General features: G+C 39.3%; 3 protein-coding genes across 3 annotated transcripts; all 3 read right to left on the bottom strand.

Annotated features, from left to right (window-relative positions):
- Positions 1-2,492: 2,492 nt before the first annotated feature.
- Positions 2,493-3,693, bottom strand: LOC102708623 (chitinase 2). Its single transcript, XM_006655233.3, has 2 exons — positions 3,089-3,693; positions 2,493-2,977 (listed from the first exon to the last, which is right to left on the bottom strand). Exons 1-2 carry the CDS (start codon positions 3,688-3,690, stop codon positions 2,575-2,577), a joined length of 1,005 nt encoding a protein of 334 aa, XP_006655296.2. The 5' UTR covers positions 3,691-3,693; the 3' UTR covers positions 2,493-2,574.
- Positions 3,694-9,326: 5,633 nt separating this feature from the next.
- Positions 9,327-13,145, bottom strand: LOC102719387 (endo-1,3;1,4-beta-D-glucanase-like). Its single transcript, XM_006654305.3, has 7 exons — positions 12,792-13,145; positions 12,668-12,689; positions 11,896-12,022; positions 10,745-10,835; positions 10,566-10,655; positions 10,365-10,465; positions 9,327-9,691 (listed from the first exon to the last, which is right to left on the bottom strand). Exons 1-7 carry the CDS (start codon positions 12,940-12,942, stop codon positions 9,551-9,553), a joined length of 723 nt encoding a protein of 240 aa, XP_006654368.1. The 5' UTR covers positions 12,943-13,145; the 3' UTR covers positions 9,327-9,550.
- A 1,869-nt stretch (positions 13,146-15,014) lies between these two features.
- Positions 15,015-18,452, bottom strand: LOC102719674 (endo-1,3;1,4-beta-D-glucanase-like). The gene is made up of 7 exons (XM_006654306.2): positions 18,158-18,452; positions 18,033-18,054; positions 17,610-17,736; positions 16,428-16,518; positions 16,231-16,320; positions 16,033-16,133; positions 15,015-15,432 (listed from the first exon to the last, which is right to left on the bottom strand). The coding sequence occupies exons 1-7, from the start codon at positions 18,306-18,308 to the stop codon at positions 15,292-15,294; spliced, it is 723 nt and encodes a 240-aa protein (XP_006654369.1). The 5' UTR covers positions 18,309-18,452; the 3' UTR covers positions 15,015-15,291.
- Positions 18,453-18,487: the final 35 nt, after the last annotated feature.

Raw genomic sequence — 18,487 nt, 5'->3', positions numbered from 1 at the left:
AGTTGAAAGTAAAAGCGGGTATAATCGATGCTATCTTGGCAAATTATCAAACTATATATCGTTTGTTATTATCATGTTCTATTTAATTTAGACAACACCTTATAAAAAAGGAGAAATGCTAGTACTAAATTTTTATCGTTATTTGCTTGATTTTTTTCTCCTCAAACTATCATATGTTTTGGTTATAGCTAATTGCCCGGTCTTGATTTTTTTTTTCAACATGATTCAGTCCTAAGTTTTAGATAGTTGATTTTTCTTAAATACCGAATAATTGAATCGAGTAAACCGAATAATTGAGTTTGGCTCGGTTGTGCGAATTTTTTGAATTTTGAATTTTATTTATTAAATAATTTACAAAATTAAATTTTTATTTCAAAAATTCACAAATCTAACCTCCTGCCCTCCTATAGGCGCCGTCCGGCACAGACGGGTGATGACGACAGCATGTGCCCGCCCAGGAATTTTCGATTGAACCGTCGTTTGATACATATGTGTAATTGCTTAGTCACAAACATTATCTTAGCTTAGTGTTCCCCTCTTCTATAGGACGGAATGCCTATGTGGCGGACGGCGGGCTCCTACAAGGATTCGACCTTGGGTCTTCTAGATAGAAGAGGGGGGCAACGACCACTAGACCAAGGTAGTAAATGTGATTAAGTAATAACATACACTATACATATACATATGAAACCATGGTTCAATCGAAAAATCCCGGGCGCGCGCGGCAATTTTACATTTAGGTCTTTACTGCCCTTACAGAGGGCGGAAAGGATCTAAATGAAAAATATCGCCATCCGCCGCCCGTCTGTGCCGGCCGGCCCACCGTCTGCCACGTAGGCATTCCGCCCTCTGAGAGGACGGCAGGAGGTTAGATTTATGAATTTTTGAAATAAAATTTAATTTTGTAAATTATTTAATAAATAAAATTCAAAATTCAAAAAAATCGGTCTTCTCCGGTGTTAGAAAAGATAGGAAGGGCTTAACCCGTGTAGGCCATGACTCAGGCCAGCACGGCTTGTTCATCTCCAAGCGGCCCAACCAGATGCCCTTGGCCCAGTAAGCTTGCACCGAACTGGCACCTCGTCCGGCGGCCTGGCCGAATGCAGCGCTGGACTCGGGCGGTGTTTGCCCCCCGAACCGGTCGGAAAGCCCACACTGGACCAAAGAGGCCGATCTTCTCTTCTCCTCTTGCCCACAGCTCCAAGCTATAAAACGATGTTTACCTTTCTTTCTTTTTAATGTTTGATCATTTATTTTATTTTTAAAAATTATAGAAATATCATTTATGTTGCTTATGACTTAGTATATTATTAAAAGAATTTTAAACACAATGTTATTTTTATATTTGTACAATATTCAAACACTGTAACTAAAAAATCAACATCTTACATTATAAATTATAACACAAAGTAGTAATGATGCGCACATCGTTTTCATCACGTTGGAACCTTTTCTTTTCTCTCTTTTTTTTTTCATTTTGCACGTATTGTTTCGTTGAGTCCGTTGCAAATATTGTCTCAGGATGATAGTATCGCACGAGAGTTCACCGTGTTTACATATTCAATAACTAACACGGTGGTCCACATATATTACGTGGCTGGCATTATTATAAATTGCCTATATACATAATTTTGATATTGATTATTTCTTAGTTTTTAATTCGAATTTTAGATTTTTTTTTTCAAAATTGTAGTTCTACTTGGAACCTCATTTTAATTTTTTTAATTCTCAGTATTGTATTCATACATGAATTATCTACACTCTTTTTTGCGTTATTTATTTTCTAATTCACATTTTAGATACTTCTAAATTATATTTATATATAATTCTTTCTTTTAATATTACTTGTTTTTAACTGAAATTTTAGATGGTTTACAATTATAGATGAACTCTTCACACAATATTAATTATTTTTAAAAATTTTCATACAAATTTTGGATTTTTCTAAACTGTATTTACACCTGAACCTTATTACTTATTATTTATTTATTTATTTATTTATTGATGGATTCTATTTGTTTTTTGAGTAATGTAAGATTTTTTCTAGTTTATGAGAGTGAACATGATGACTCATTTTCATGTTACTTCTATGTATCGAAAACGTTATATTACAGTATATTGTTCCAACGGTATAGGCTTCCATACGTGGTAGGAATCATGGGATCCCATTGCGGAACGAGATAACGTATTATTCTCTCCATATTTTAATATGTATTACGCTATTAGGATTACGTTTGACCATTCGTCTTATTCAAAATTTATATCCAAATATGTAAAATTATAATGCATACTTAAAGCTCCTATAATAATAAATCATATTATAACAAAATAATTAATAATTATATAATTTTTTTTATAAGACGAATGGTCAAATGTGGACCAAAAAGTTAACGGCGTCGTAGAAAAAAATATGGAGGGAGTATATCTATCTAATAGATAATAGATAGATGGGCGAGGCTTGAACCAATTAAACAACCTCCAGTTTACTAACCCACACCCGGGCTTTATTAACATCGTGAACTGAGCTATGGAGCTCGTTCACCGGCAGTAATGTTCCAATTTTTTTTTCTCTCGTCACTGCTCCGCCCCCAACCCGACCGACGAGCCGCTGTTGAACGGCCTCTGGCTGTAGCAGTCGAGGTTGCTGCCGTAGCTGACGCCGAACACGTCGCAGTACCGCTGGTAGAACCCGATCCGGTCGGCCACCCGGTCGTCGGCGCCGTGCCCGCACTCCAGCCCGCCGTTGACGATGTTGGTGATCACGCCGTAGCCGGGCAGCCGGCCGCCCGAGATGTCGGCCGGCGACGGCGCCCACTGCCCCGTGATCACGTCGTGGCTCGACGGCTTGGGCGCCTGCGGCGTCATCCAGAACCACAGCGCCGTCTTGAACGACACCACCGGGTCCGTCGCCACCAGGTCCGGGTTGTTCAGGAGGTCCACGCCGATCGCCCGCCCCGCTGGACCGTAGTTGAAGTTGCTGAGTTCGCCGCCGCCGGCGACGTTGTCAGAGATCAGATCAGTATCCAAGCCAAGAACTCAAAACGGGTGCAAGCTAGTGAAGTGCATGCGACCATGGGGTGGTGCTTACAAGGAGAGTTGGATCGGGCCGCGGCCGTAGTACTGCCGGCCGGGGGCGCACGGCCACTCCGCCGATGGCTGGCAGTAGTCGGACGGCGGGTTCTGCTCCTGCTTGAAGCAGTAGCCCCAGGAGAAGGGGCCGTCGGGCGCGGTCGGCCACCCGCCGGTGGTCTCGTGGGAGGTCTGGCCCAGGAACGCGGCGACCTCACGCTTCCGCGTCTCGGTGCTGCCGGTGCCGCCGAACGCCGGGAACGCGGCGGCGGCGGCGATGAACGCGTCGTAGGTGTAGAACCAGCGGGCGGGGCACGCCGCGTCGTTGCGGTGGAGCAGGAGCCGCTGGAACAGGTCCCTGGGCACGATGGAGCCCACGCCGTCGGGCGTCGGCGGCGTCGGGCCGCAGCCGCTGCACTGGCTCTGGCAGCCGTCGCCGCAGTATTCGGAGGTCTTGCCACACCACCCCCACCGGCTGCAGCACAGGCAGTTCGGGCACAAAGCGCCGCCGGCCTGCACGCCGCACTGCTCGGCGCGCGCCGCCGTCGCGAGCGCCGCGGCCAGGACGGCCAGCGCCAGCGCCGCCTTCTTGGCCAGGCTCGCCGCTCTCGGCGTCGACATGCTGCTTCTCATCTTAGCTTGTTGCTGGATAACGAGCAAAATGGCCGCTTTTTATACACAAATCAAAATGAAAAGTCGTTGCTCGTTACGCCGCCCTGAGCTCAGCTTGCACTTAAACATTTTCTCCGTTTTATGTCAATTTAACCCATTGATCTTTTCTGAATTTATTATAAAAAGCTTTAAATACGAATTATAACTTTTTATATTTATAAAAAAATAAATAAGAAGAGTGACTACATATAAATTTAAAATTGAACGATATGAATTTCTTTTAAAAAAAACTGGAGTAAGTAACTCTTGGATCACGGAAGAACATGGATCATCACGTGCCGTGGCTGCTTCGACAACTTCTTTTAAATTAAGAGAATCAGATTTTAAATATGGAGATGTAAGGATACTGTAAGCAGCCGGACATGTGAGTGAACTGGCAATCGACGTGTATACTTTCAGAGTGCACCACTTGCTAGTTTGTACTTGCTCAAAGCAGTGGCGGAGCTTGGATTTAGGATACGAATGGTCCAACTGATTTTTTTTTTTCTAAACACAGTATGCTAACATACATATATATATATATATATATGCAAGTATAGATAATAGAATAGACTATAAGTACACTAGAATATATGAATAAAGCATCTTAAAACATATAAAATTAGTAGTTAAGTAAAATTTTAATTCAAAGAAACATATATGGCTATAAAATAGAAGCTTAAATGTCTAGAAAAATTTAAAGAATATTACCGTACTGCATTTCTTCAAATCAAGTCTATGTCTTCTAAATTCTAATGGCTATAAAAGTATTCATTATATCTTCTACATCCATTTTAAAAAACATCCCGCTCAATAAAGATGATTATGTTACGTTATTTGTGAGAATACCAATTAATAAAAATTATCATTTTTTGGGTTATTAAGGGCTGATTAGCATTTTTTTTTGGGGTGGTCTGGCTCCTCCGGTGGCCCAAAGTCAAAACTCATATAGTTCAGTGAAAGAAAATGTTTGGGCAATGCCAATATCTTTAGATATCATATCAAAGATAATCTTTAGATTATGTGTTATAGCAGACAGCAATTTACTATGTATTATGATGGCCATCTCTTTTTTTTAAAGACTAACAAAAATAATTTGTAAATAAAACATTTATATATATATGTGTTTTTAATAATTTAAAAGTAAAGGTTAAAAAATAAAGTTTAATAAAAAATCCTAAAATTAACTATAAATTTAAGGTTAATAATATAAATTTTAAATTATAAGTATAAGTATAAACGAAAAGATAAGATTATGGACACGGTCGCTACCATTGACAGCTATTGCAGTTTAATGCTGGGAGCTCGCATCTTCCCACTGGACGTGGCAATGCCATATTCTAAGCACGATCATCATCAAATGCATGCATTAGACCGGCTTAATAATTCATCTACCTTCTGTGTTTGTCAATATATTACTAGTGCACGCCAAAGCAAGGACTAGATAATGTTATTAGTCTAGGAGGAGGAAATAATGTTAGTAGTGTCCAGATGAACAAGAGAATTGAAGTGTTGAGAAAAAAAATGGTAAAATAGGATATCGATCTAGAAAAAACTGACTAGGCGATTGAAGGATTTCCAATTGTTTTAAGTATGTGTTTGATCCACGACACGTTATCGTAATTTCTTGCCACCTTAACGATTTCTTTTTGATGACTACATAGCCGACAAAGGCATTGTATTTGACGTACGTTTGAGAGTATCTTTCAGTAACTCATCACTGGCACGGTATATAGCTATGATCTACCGTACGTATCTCTTCGGTTCTGTTTATATTTATAAGATAAAATTTAAATTTTTATATTAAATTTAGAATAGATTTTGAGGTTTTTTATCCTAGTTTATTTTCTAGCGTTGTCTTTTAGATAGCTAAAAGCATATATAAAGGTTTTATTCATAAATTATTTTTTATTTATAAATATGTTGTTTGTCATTTTCTTTTAATAAACCGAATAATCATCCCCTTACTGCTATTCAAACATATAATTCTACGCTCTCATAAACTCTTTCACAAAAGAAAAAAGAAAAAGTGAGGGTTTAATATAAAACGATGTTGACTTTTTTACACGGTTAGACATGTATCTTATTAAAAACTTATATAATTATTATTTATTTTGTTTTAATTAAATATGTTACTAAATATATTTAACTATAACTTACATTTTCATATATTTATATGTTTTTCAATGAAATGGATAGTCAAACGTTTGACAGGAACTAATGACGTTATCTGTTAAAAATGAGTACACAGTATTTGTTTCAATGTACACATGGATCCATTTTTGCAAGATAATAGAAACATTATTGAACCCAACCAATTACATCGAGGTTATTCACCCACACTAAGATGTGCATAAGCAAAACTCACGCCCAGATGTGTGGGCGTGTTCTATTTTAGCCGAAGATGAAAGATTATCTTATTTTTAGGATATAAACAATATAATTAGTTACTATGAAGTTAAAATTATATTTTAACTTCATAAAATAATAAATTTTATGTAGATATTTTTTATAAAAAATACATTGTTTAGTAGTTTAGAAAACATGCGCACAAAAGCACGAAAATCTGGTTAAAGTACGCAGCCATGACTCAGGTAAGACACTCCTCTGACCCTCCGCTCCACCTATTGACGTGTCACGTAGTGCTTATTCCATGTAGTGCTTAGCGTAAATAATATTGTTGGAACTACTAAAGAGAAAAAAAAACATGGCGAAGAAGCAAGAGAAAGGTGACCAATTGACCATTGACTATCGTCAGATCAGCTGTGAACAAATAGAAGAAGCAAGGTAAGCAAAACAACATGCAGATTTCTGTATCACATAGCCAGTAGCCACCCCGAATTCCAACATTTGATATATATTTTTCCTTCTTGTAATTTGAAATAATCTTAATTAATGTTTAAGTTTCTGAATGAATGCTGGACATTTGGAAGGCGCGCCCAGACATTTAAAGATCAAACATTTTCAGAATTCAATATGCTTTCTGGAGTTTAGCGGGAGTGTTGCATACTTGCGTACATGCCGCGAGTAATCGCCTAGTTTGTCCAGGGCCTCCGGGCGCCCCTGGTTAACAATGGATAAATCAACTATAAACACAATAGATCAATCATACCAGACATGAGATTTAACGTGAAAAACTCTTCTAAACCAGAAGAGAAAAAATCACGGGCGCCGGTCAACAAATATCTTCACTATATTGCGATGAGGTTACAACGCCGCATGACGGCTTATAAGAGGGGTATATATATATATATATATATATATATATATATATATATATATATATATATATATATATATATATATATAAAACAGTACAATCCGTACCGCGGAGGCTCCGGCCCAAGCCTCCTAGCAACCTACCTCCGTTTCGTTCCGTCAAAGTCGACCTTTCTACTATGTATTTGAATCATAACTTAACACCACTTAATAGTAAGAATTTAATCACGACAGCCTCTTGTCGTGAGCCTCTGCCCTTTGCTGTAAGAAGTTTGTAAATTCTCTATCCTTAATGAAATTTGGCTGGCCACTCTTCGGCCAGCCCGGCAAAAAGAATTCAATATGCTTTCCGAAATGGATAATGGGTAGTACTACACAATCCAACGAGCAGATGCACTTCATATAGAGCATAAAAGTACAATCTTAATTCCAGCAACAATCTGATATGCTACTAGAGTTCAACCGAATAAAACTTTCATCATGAGTTTCATTAATCTACTGTGCCATTTTATTGCTGAATATATATTCAATAAACACATAGATTCAACAATTTTTTAAGTTGAACAAATAGGAACATTTGTGGTGGAAACAAATTCGAATAGAAAGCTACAGAAAGATGATCCAGTATTCTTGTATAATTCTGATCCCTTTTTCCTGGAACATGGCTTTGGAAGAAGAAATTCATAACAAGGCTCTATTCAGTTTGAGTTTGGAGGAATCAAATTGTTTTATGTGAAAATTCTATAAAATTCATGTGTTACAAAGGAGCCCTAACTGACATACATGCTTTCTTTTTACTTAAAAATGCCTTTTGCACTATCAATTACACATAGTAGTCCTTCATACAGGAGGTGAGGTGAACAAAGAACTGTATATGTGTAAGAGTTGAAAAATGTTTTACGGCTAGAACAACTTGTGTACCATATGCATCCCCCAAAAGTTTAAAAAGTCATGTCATGCCAGCTCTCCTGAAGGTAACATCACACCCTAGTCTACAACATCTATGTATTGTACGAATACCATAGTGGCATTGCCAACTTTTCCTTGAACCTTTGATGGAACCACGTCCCATTTTAATTGAGCAAAGCATCTCCCCACACCGTGATCGGTGGAGAGGTACGAAGGATAAACAGGAAATGCTTGCAAGCAGCTGCAGGGTTTTCCTATCTTGAAAATGGAATGGAATAGCGTTAAAAGAGAGTGAAAAGTAGATTCCGTAGCTCACCTCAGGTTTGGGGCTTCAAAGCCTGCACAAAAGAAAAAAAAAAGGAAATGGTTTTCAGCGGGCAACATCCCTAGCCGATTCGACTCTTGCGGATTCGATACTTCAATTTTTGAATAACTCGTGGATCGAAGCCTTTGGACTCGTGCGGTTGGTTCGAAACCTACCAAAGGCGTCGGAGCTGAGGACGACGGCGGCCTTGGAGCAGGCCGAGACGGCGACGTACGCCTTCTGCCCGCCGAAGTCGTCGATGACCTCTCCCCCTCCGCCGGCGGGCTCTCCCAGCAGTGCGAGCTTGCCATGGATTTCTGCTTCACAAGAGTCAAGACCACACCACTGGGCACTGCTAGCTGCAGCAGAGGACAGTGTGGTGGCCAGGAGACTGGGGGTTCAGAAATCGACGTCGAGATGGCTAGTACATCGAGATACTTTTTATTATTTTTTGTTGGGATCGAAAAATTGCTCCGGTGGGTTCTCCCAGCTGTACGAGCTTGCTATGGATTTATGCTTCACAAGAGTCAAGACCACACCACTGGGCACTGCTAGCTGCAGCAGAGGACAGTGCGGTGGCCAAGGATTTTCTGGGGGTTCATCAGAAATCGACGTCGTGCTCTGGCCGGCAGATTGTTTATTCGCCAGCGCCTCGTGACCTCACCGGTGACGCCGCTTTGATGCTAAGCTTTGACCGCTGTTGGGCTGCTAGCTACACGCACGGCTTGGAGTTGGAGCCATGGATCATCATCTATGGCGGCTCTAGTTTACACGAGGATTTAGCTGTGATTATAACCCGGCTAACAAAACGTAAGAACCTGGAACGGGAGCTGCTTGCAAGCTGCTCTGGTGCTACAGAAGTTCATGTGCAAAGAGAAATCTTATAGTCCTATGAACTCCATGCGCAAAGTTTCGAAATTCCACATAATATAATACTCCCTCTGATTTTTTTTAATACCACCGATCCTACGTCTTATTTAAAAATTTTATATAATATTAACTATTTTATTATGATTTGATTTATTACTTTAAGTATGATTTATAATTTTGTATATTTGGACAAAATTTTTAAATAAGACGAAAGTCAAACGTAAATAAAAAAAGTTAACGGCGTCAAAAAAAAAACGGAGGGAGCATGTTTTAGTGAACAAGCCAGAAAATAATACCACGTATGTTTTCGTTACCACCAAACCGGAAAGATGCCCGCATCCATTTTTATTGCATATAAGTGGAAGTTCAGTTTGACACAAGCACACACACATAAGCAAAGCATAGGTACAGCAAAAGCAGACTGGGAAGCCTACTCACCAGTCACCATAATTTAGGCCATACCGTTATTCTCATAAAACATGAATTCAGGATGCTTGCAATGGAGCATGGAGCGCTGCTAAGTCAAATTCACTTCAGGTTCTTATTAAACCAGTCGGTCATGTCTGCCAGGGCCTCCTCGGCGCTCTTGACAGCAGCTGCGTCGTCATTCTTGTATCTCACAGTCCATCCATGCTCGACCCCAGGGAAAATCTTGACGAAGTGAGCAATCTGTGTGACCACCAAAGTTAACGTCAGAATGGAAAAAAAAAAACATCTGAGCTTTAAAGCAATCTCCTTTTGCCGATGTGTTTCTCTAATCTCTATAAACAACTGCATTTTATGGTTTCTTTTACTTATTTGTTTCCTGTCTATTTCGTTCTGTTTTATAGCACTTTTCATCAGTTTCAGTTAATACAAGATATAGTGTGTCTAGGGGTGGCAATGGGAAGGCCTATGGGTTCTTTCAAAACCCAATTTAATTCTTAAAAATTTTTTAGCTCAAAACTCTATACAATTTTATTTACAACTCATTTTAAACCCGGCCCTTAAATTTTGTAGGTAAAATAGTTGGGCCCAATACCACCCCTAAGTGTGTCTCTATGTTTCACCGTTTGTAAGACCAAAATCTTCAGCTGGACGTACAATTGTGTTATAAATCGAAACAGCAAAAATGGGGACCTATGAGGTGAAATGCTGATTTCTTTGCATCACTACTACTTGGATTTTAATAACGAAAGGAGGGAGAATTTCCAATATCAAAAGCTAAGGACATACTTCCATCTTCTGAAAAGGAAAAACTAAAGACATGATATGATGGTGTAGTAGTATATACTATATGGGATAGTTTGGCTCTAGGTTCAATTTTGTCTTGAAGATCAGCTTCCATGAATTGAGAACTTACCCTTGACTTAGAAGAAAGAACCTGCTCAAACTGCTTGATCAATTCTGGTGGGGACATAATGTCAGTTTCAGCTCCGAGTATAGCAATTGGGCATTTAACCTCTGAAATTAGGTAGCACATGCCATAGTCAGAATAAGTATCAAATCCTCCTCAAGAGAACAATGTATGTGCATCTACGAAATTCTCGTGAGGGGATCTAACCTTTGATATCATCAACAGTAACAAAAGAGGGGTGACACATCACAGCAGCCTGGATCTCATGAGCTTTCGCTAACTCTACCACCACCTTTGCTGATACATGGAAGAAGTGATACAACACTCAAAAGTCAGCAGTTAGCAGGTTAAACAAGAGACAAAAATGAAGAGAAAAAAGCACTTACCACCCCAGCAATAACCGACAGCCCCAATACTAGACACTCCTTTCTCCTTTAGAGCAGCAATAACTGGTTTTGCTTCTTCAAACCCTTTATCCTGTAAAAAGGAAACACATATGGGTGCAATTTTACCCACCCATGGGTAACCATTGAACCATCCCATCATCTAATTGAAAGGTGCTCCCTCCAGTTTGATAATTCTTGACGTTATGGACAATAATATGGTCTTCAAAACCTATCTTTGATTATGATTTTCCATTAAAATTTATACAAGACATAAATTAATGTTTACTTTTATTAAATTACTTTTAAGACTCGTCTCAACATATTTGTCCTAGTGTTTAATAGACAAACTTTTAAAAGTTTGACCACACTCTTGTCCAAAACGACAGGAATTATCAAGCTAGAGTGAGTAATTTGCACTCGTTTGCTAGTTAATATTTTGTATAAAATTGCAAACTAAATGGACTTAGCAGTGGGTTGACAGGTACCCATGGTCCAACCGCCTTGCATGACTAAGATACGAAGGAAATAAGGAACCAACAGTCAATAAGGTATCTCTAATCAAGCTTTTGCACATAAGGGGATATGACTTCATACAAATTAGCATATATTCTAGCATAGAGATAGAATAATTAGTAATAAACAACTAGTGCTTTTGTTTTCCTAAATATAATTGTATTTTGAATCCAACTATATCGGTCAATCTACACCGTTATAAACTCATAATCTACTATCATGAACACATGGTGCATCTCTCTCTTTTTATCATATTAATGTGGTAATTTCTAGGCCTTTAAGAGTGAATGTGGTGGCTCATTTTAACACACTCTTAATAATATAATAGATGCTTAGAAGTCAGAAAGATATATAGCAAGGGCATTTATAGGCTCATAACTGTTACAATGGAATGAGAGATCCTATATACACCTACAAAATGAAACGTTACTCATATATACACCTAGTTGAATTTAAGAACATTTCAACAAACTGCAGTTTATGCTAGTAAGAAATCAATAGCAGCCACAAGATGGCAAAATCAGAATGATTCGAAAACATATAACATCAAGCAAACTTGAAACAAGGCAACCTAAATAGTTTTCCAAAATATAAGGGAAAAAAGAAGTGTAACATTATTCCAGGAGAGAACAACAAACCGCGCCATGCTCTTTTATCCACACTTGTATCGGTCTCTCTGTATTTTCACGTACAAAGGGATCCCCATGTAAGAAATCTGGCACCATGACAAAGTATCCAGAGGAGGCAACTTTGTCGGCTATTTTCCTTCAGGAGATAAAGTGATTACATCAGGTTCCACAGAATAGATTATAGGCAGCTGACAATTAGTGGTTACAACAGAGTACTTCAAAGAGGCACATCCTGCATCATGAAAATTGAACTTCATTTTTTTTCTTTCAAAATCTAATGACCGGGGTCAAAATCCCAGCAAGTAAACTTTGCCTGATATCTTCCTTCGTGAGATAAGAAATTATATCAGGTCTCATCCTAATTGATCATAGCTGACGGATAGACTTGGAGTGCTTTAAAAATGGAACATGTCATCCATAAAATTTTCAGAAAAATAGTAACCACATGAAAATCTCTATAGCCATCGGCCAACCAACAAAATCAAAGGACACGGAGATGTTCCAATAATCCATTTCCTCCAAATATATGGGAACAGTAGCATATCCTGTACAAGTGGAATCGAAATAGTACTAGCATACTGGGCGGATTTAACATGGGGGCCGTTAAAGCTATTGCAGCCCGCGCGAAGACCCTCTAAATTTCATGACAAAGATTAATAGAACGAGGGCTAAAATTCTATCTAACTTGTTCATCAGACCTTTCCTAATCTCGCTGGCGAGATCACCACTGCTAGCATATTATTGTAAGTGTGGTACACTGGTACTACACAAAGATGTGTACCTCAGGTTCGGAGCTTCGAACCCTGCACGAGAAGAGGAGTGACGGCTTGTTACTTTATTTTGTTACTGCATACGGGAGAATACGGTACGGAAGAGGGGAAGGAGGAAGGTCATAGATGAATCACCGTAGACGTCGGAGACGAGGACGACGGCGGCCTTGGAGTCGGCGGCGCCGGAGACGTACGCCTTGATCCCGCCGAAGCTGTCCACGACCTGCCCCTCCCCGCCGGCGGGGTCCAGCGTCGGTGGGTTCGCGCAGCACTGCGGGCTCGCCATCCTCTTCCGTAGAACCCCGCTCTGCTCGCTTCTCCGCACGCGCTGCCACCGGCACTGCTGCGGCCTGCTGTTGGTGATTGGTCGCAGCCTCGGCAGCGTCTCTCAGCGACGAGTCGACGACATAAAATGGGGGAGCACCGGAGGCGAGCCTGACCCGGCTCTTCCGTGGAAAGGGGCCGCTCGATTGCGACAGATTTTCCAGAGAAAAATACTCCTCCAATCCGCTTCCGTCTAGTGCGGAGGAGGCTGGCAGTGGTAGGGATGGCAAACGGCAAAGGGTCGGGTTTGGTGTGGATGGAGCTATTATCCACCCGCTAACTTAAAAGGTTACGAGTAGAATTCTCAACTCGTACTCATATTTATGGGTAAAATTTGAATCCTGTATCCGTACCCGTCGGGTACCGAGCGGATATCGGATACCCGTCAGGTCTATCATTTCATATGTCAAAAGCACATCAAAATAAAACATATACAACAAATTAAATATACTACTCCCTCCATATTTTTTTTTTATATGACGTCGTTGACTTTTAGATCTACGTTTGACTATTCGTCTTATTTAAAAAATTATATAATTATTAATTATTTTGTTATAATATGATTTATTATTATAGGAACTTTAAGTATGCATTATAATTTTGCATATTTGAATATAAATTTTGAATAAGACGAATGGTCAAACGTAATCCTAAAAGTCAACGGTGTCATATATAAAAATATGGAGGGAGTATATATAATACAATATTACATCACACATGAAAAGTTCAACAAATACAACGTATTGCTCATAATACATAGGTCATATCAAAGTTTTTAGCTAAAAGAGAGTACATCACAATATTATTACATGAATAACATAATAAGTTTTTAGAGAAAATTCAGCTACGTTCGGGTACCCGACGGGTGAGAAAATATACCCGTACCCATACCCGTGTTAATTCGGGTCGGGTACGGGTACTACCCGTGGGTGCCATCCCTAGCAGTGGCACGGTAAGAGCAAATTTAATAGCATAGCCTGCTACTGGCTTTAATTCATCTATAGTCAATTTAATAGTTAATTTATATAATAGTTACCTCTAAAATATTAATATATGGTCCCACATGTCATAGACACATGGCGTCTTAGAGCCCGAGCTGTAGCTAGCTACTAATTAGTAGTCCACTATTTTCTTTCCCCTCTTATCTCTTTAAAATATGTTTATGGCTGCTCTAAGAGCATCCCAACCGCTCATCTAAATTTGGTCATCCATATCTTCATTTGGATAATCATAAACAGTTTCATCCTTTATCTTTGTACTCCATCAGATCATCCATATATGACATCCTCTTTATCTATTTGATGGATGGAGAGATCATCCAAATATAAAGGTTTTCTCTCCTAATATAGATGATATCTAAAAACAGATGATAGAATAACCGTTCTGTTAGAACTCAATTTGTATTCTTTATTCTATATTTTTAGGATAGAGAAAGGAATAAATAAGCTGTCGAAGGAAAATGAATGGAAGGATTCACACTGCTTTCCACGTTAGCAGTTCACGCTACATAGATCAAAATGGCAAAAAAAGAGAATGAAATCACCTCTCTTAGGGTAAAAATGTAATGATGTTTTAAAGGTGGCTTTGAAGAGTACTACCTCCGTCCTATAATATTTTTTTCCTGAGTTCAACGTTTGAACATTCGTCTTATTGAAAATTTTGTACAAAATCTTTAAAAAATTAGTCACATATAAAGTACTATTCATATTTTATCATCTAGTAATAATAAAAATATTAATCGGAAAAAAATTCAAATAAGACGAATGGTCAAACGTTGGATACGAAAAAAACAAAAAATGAGGTTATTATGGGACAGAGGTAGTAGTGTTTTATAAAGGAGGTAAATAGTTAAAATTTTCACAAATTTTGGGTTCGAACCAAACTTACCCTTTGTTTGAAATCTGATTCGACAAAGTGGAGAAATTATCCGAGAGGCCAAGGTCAACAAGCCTGATTATGTGGAGAAATTATACAGTCGTAACCAGTACATAACAAGGACCATAAATTTACTCCACGTACAAAATAAAGTTCAGCTTAACGAAATGGTATGTTTTCGTGACCACCAAACCAATGAGATGCTTACATCCATTTTTATTTCAGAAGTGAAAGACTGAAAGTTGAGTTCAGGAAAGCATATGTACTAGAGGACTCCAAACACAAGCATAGCATACGAAATAGCACGGGCAGAGGCATACTCAACAATAATTCAGGCCCCATCATTACTAGCATAAAACGTAAATTGAGGATGTTTGCGATGATGAGCAATGTAATCAGCTTGCCATGTGAGGGCTGCTACATCTAGACATTCAGTTCACTTCAGGTTCTTATTAAACCAGTCAATCATGTCTGCCAGGGCCTCCTCGGCGCTCTTGACAGCAGCTGCATCGTCATTCTTGTATCTCACGGTCCATCCATGCTCAACCCCAGGGAAGATCTTGACGAAGTGGCCGATCTGCATGCACACCAAAGTTCGTGTCAGGATGAGAACCCTTCATATCAGCTTTACAGCAATCTCCTGCCACCAATGCGTTTCTCAATTTCTATATAAACTAATGCATTTTATGATTTCTTTTTTCCTTAATTTCTCCTGCCTATTTTGTATTGTCTCATAGTGTTTTTCACCAGTTCCCTTTGTTTCACCGTTTAAGCAACAAATCTTCAGCTGGACAACACCACCGTGTTATACATCTAAAATATACAATGGGGACACATAAGATGAAAGATTGATTGCATCACTACTGAATGGCTTTTAGTCACAAAAAAGAGGCTGACTATTTCCAATATCAAAAGCATACCAAAAGCTAAGGCATACTTGTTGTAGATACTTCCTCTTCTTACTTATAATATAAATATCACAAATGCTGGATCTTTAGAAAAAGGTAGAACCAAAGGCATGATTTGCCGGGACACCAAAATCAAAATATAATATGATGAGACAGTTTTGCACAAGGGCAAATCTTGACAACTTACATTAGAATAAGTTATATCTGGAAACCTAAAACTCGTAAAAATCTTTCTCTTGATGATCAATTTTCATGAATTGAAAACTTACCCCTGACTTAGAAGAAAGAACCTGCTCGAACTGCTTGACTACTTCTGGTGGGGACATCCGATCGATTTCAGCTCCAAGTATAGCAATTGAGCATTTGACCTCTGAAATTAGGTAGCCCATGCCATAGACATATAGTAAGTACCAAATCCTCCACGAGAGAACAACGTGTGCATCTACAAAGTTATCAAGGGATCTAACCTTTGATATCATCAACAGTAACAAAAGAGGGGTGACACATCACAGCAGTCTGGATCTCATGAGCTTTAGCTAGCTCTGCCACTACCTTTGCTGATACATGAAAGACGTGGCATGACCCTCAGCAATTAACTGGCTAAACCTTCACATTCTTGTTCAGAATTACAAAAAACACAATAGACAGAGAAAACAACACTTACCGCCCCAGCAATAACCTGCAGCCCCAACAGTAGACACTCCTTTCTCCTTTAGAGCAGCAATAACTGGTTTTGCCTCTTCAAATGCTTTGTCCTGTGAAGAGGGAAAGCTATATTATGTGGTGATATTTTCAATAGATGGAGAAATACTGAGAGATAAACAAACAAAGGTAGGTAAGTTTACCCATTCATGGGTAACCACTGACTTATCCCATCTAACCAAAAGTGTATTTTTTTAATCGTTTGCTAGTTTATATAGTGTGTAAAACTGAATGGACAGCATGGGTCGATTTGATGGGCACCCATGGGCCAACCACCTCTCATCCCTAGGTTAGGAAGGAAATATAGTTGGTATGGTATCTCTAATCAAGCTTTTGCACCCAAGGATAGATCACTTCATACATACTAGCAGATTTTCCTATGCAATTTTGTGCGGGGCTAACTTTAAATGAAGAATCAGATTTGGTATACAAATATTGCATTCATGCTTCTGTCTCTGTAAATATAGTGCACTTTGTATACAACCATATTGATCAATCTACACCGTTATAATCTGCCATCATGATCAAACTGTGAATCTCTCTTTTTTTCCCAATTAGCATGGTAATTTCTAGGCTTCTAGAGTGAATGTGGCGGCTTATTTTCCCCTCACATAATAATATAATACTCCCTCCGACCCAAATAAAGCTATTTCTACCACTCACCTTTGTCCTCAAATGAAGTTATTTCTCTATCTACCTCATTTCTACCAATCACTATCACTTTCCATTTAAATTTCTCACCTATATTATTTTCTCAACCAATCACCAGTTCACCACAACCTTTCTCCAATTGTTCTCGCCTACTTTCTTAATCCCCTTGTAAAGCTCTAAAAATGGTTACATTTTGGGACAAAGAGAATCGTTGCTTAGTACTCAGAAAGATGTAACTGTTGTAATGTAATGACAGATCATATATACACCTAGAAGAGAAATGGTACACGCATATACACCGAGTTAATTTAAGAACATTTAAAGAAACCACAGTATATGCTAGTGAGAAATCTTTGGTATCCACAAGACACAATCAAAAAGATTTTGAATTGAAAACATATAGCATCAAGAAAAAATGAAACAATGCAACCTGACTAATTTTCAAAAATAACAAAAAAGAAGTGGAAAGTGATTTCAGGAGAGAATAACAAACCGGGCCATGCTCTTTTATCCACACTGGAAATGGTTTCTCAGTACTTTCAGGTACTAAAGGATCCCCATGTAAGAAATCTGGCACCACGACAAAGAATCCAGACAAGGCAATTTTGTCGGCTATCTTCCTTCAGAAGATAAGTGATTACACATCAGGTTCCATTTCACAGTATAGGTTATATAGGCAGCAGTCAAGGAACTTGCTTACGACAAACTAGAATATTTCAAAAAGACACATATGTCATCATGAGAATTGTGCTTAATTTTTAAAAAAAGAAAATTAACCATGTGAAAAATCCAGCAATAGGCCATCAATCAACCTCGTACTCCCAATAATCCATTTCCGCAGAATATATAGGAACAGTGGCACATCCTATATAGGTGGAATCGAAATAGTATCATCAGACAACACAAAGATCTGTACCTCAGGTTCGGCGCTTCAAACCCTGAAAGAGTCGAGAAGACCTGTTACCTTTCCTTATACACCACTTTAAAACGAACGCAGCAGAAGAGAAGGAAGAAGAACATGCGAGGAAGAGGATCAATCACCGAAGACGTCGGAGACGAGGATGACGGCGGCCTTGGACTCGGCGGCGCCGGAGACGTACGCCTTGATCCCGCCGAAGCTGTCCACGACCTTCCCCTCCCCTCCGGCGGGGTCCGGCGTCGGCGGGTTCGCGCAGCACTGCGGGCTCGCCATCCTGTTCTACTCTACTCTCTTCTCCTCTCGCGCTACTGGTGCTGGGTACACTTCTTTCTGCTGCAGAAAGCGGCCGCTCGACTGCGACGGATTCCGAAAGGAAAATACGAATATTGCTCTCGGTTCGAATCCAACCGGAGATAGGGAAGAGAGGAGATGCGAAGGTTCCGGAGGGTTGG

This window comes from Oryza brachyantha, chromosome 5 (assembly GCF_000231095.2).
Source record: "Oryza brachyantha chromosome 5, ObraRS2, whole genome shotgun sequence".
In the NCBI taxonomy this organism is placed as follows: Eukaryota; Viridiplantae; Streptophyta; class Magnoliopsida; order Poales; family Poaceae; genus Oryza; species Oryza brachyantha.
This window is presented reverse-complemented; position numbering and strand designations above follow the sequence as displayed.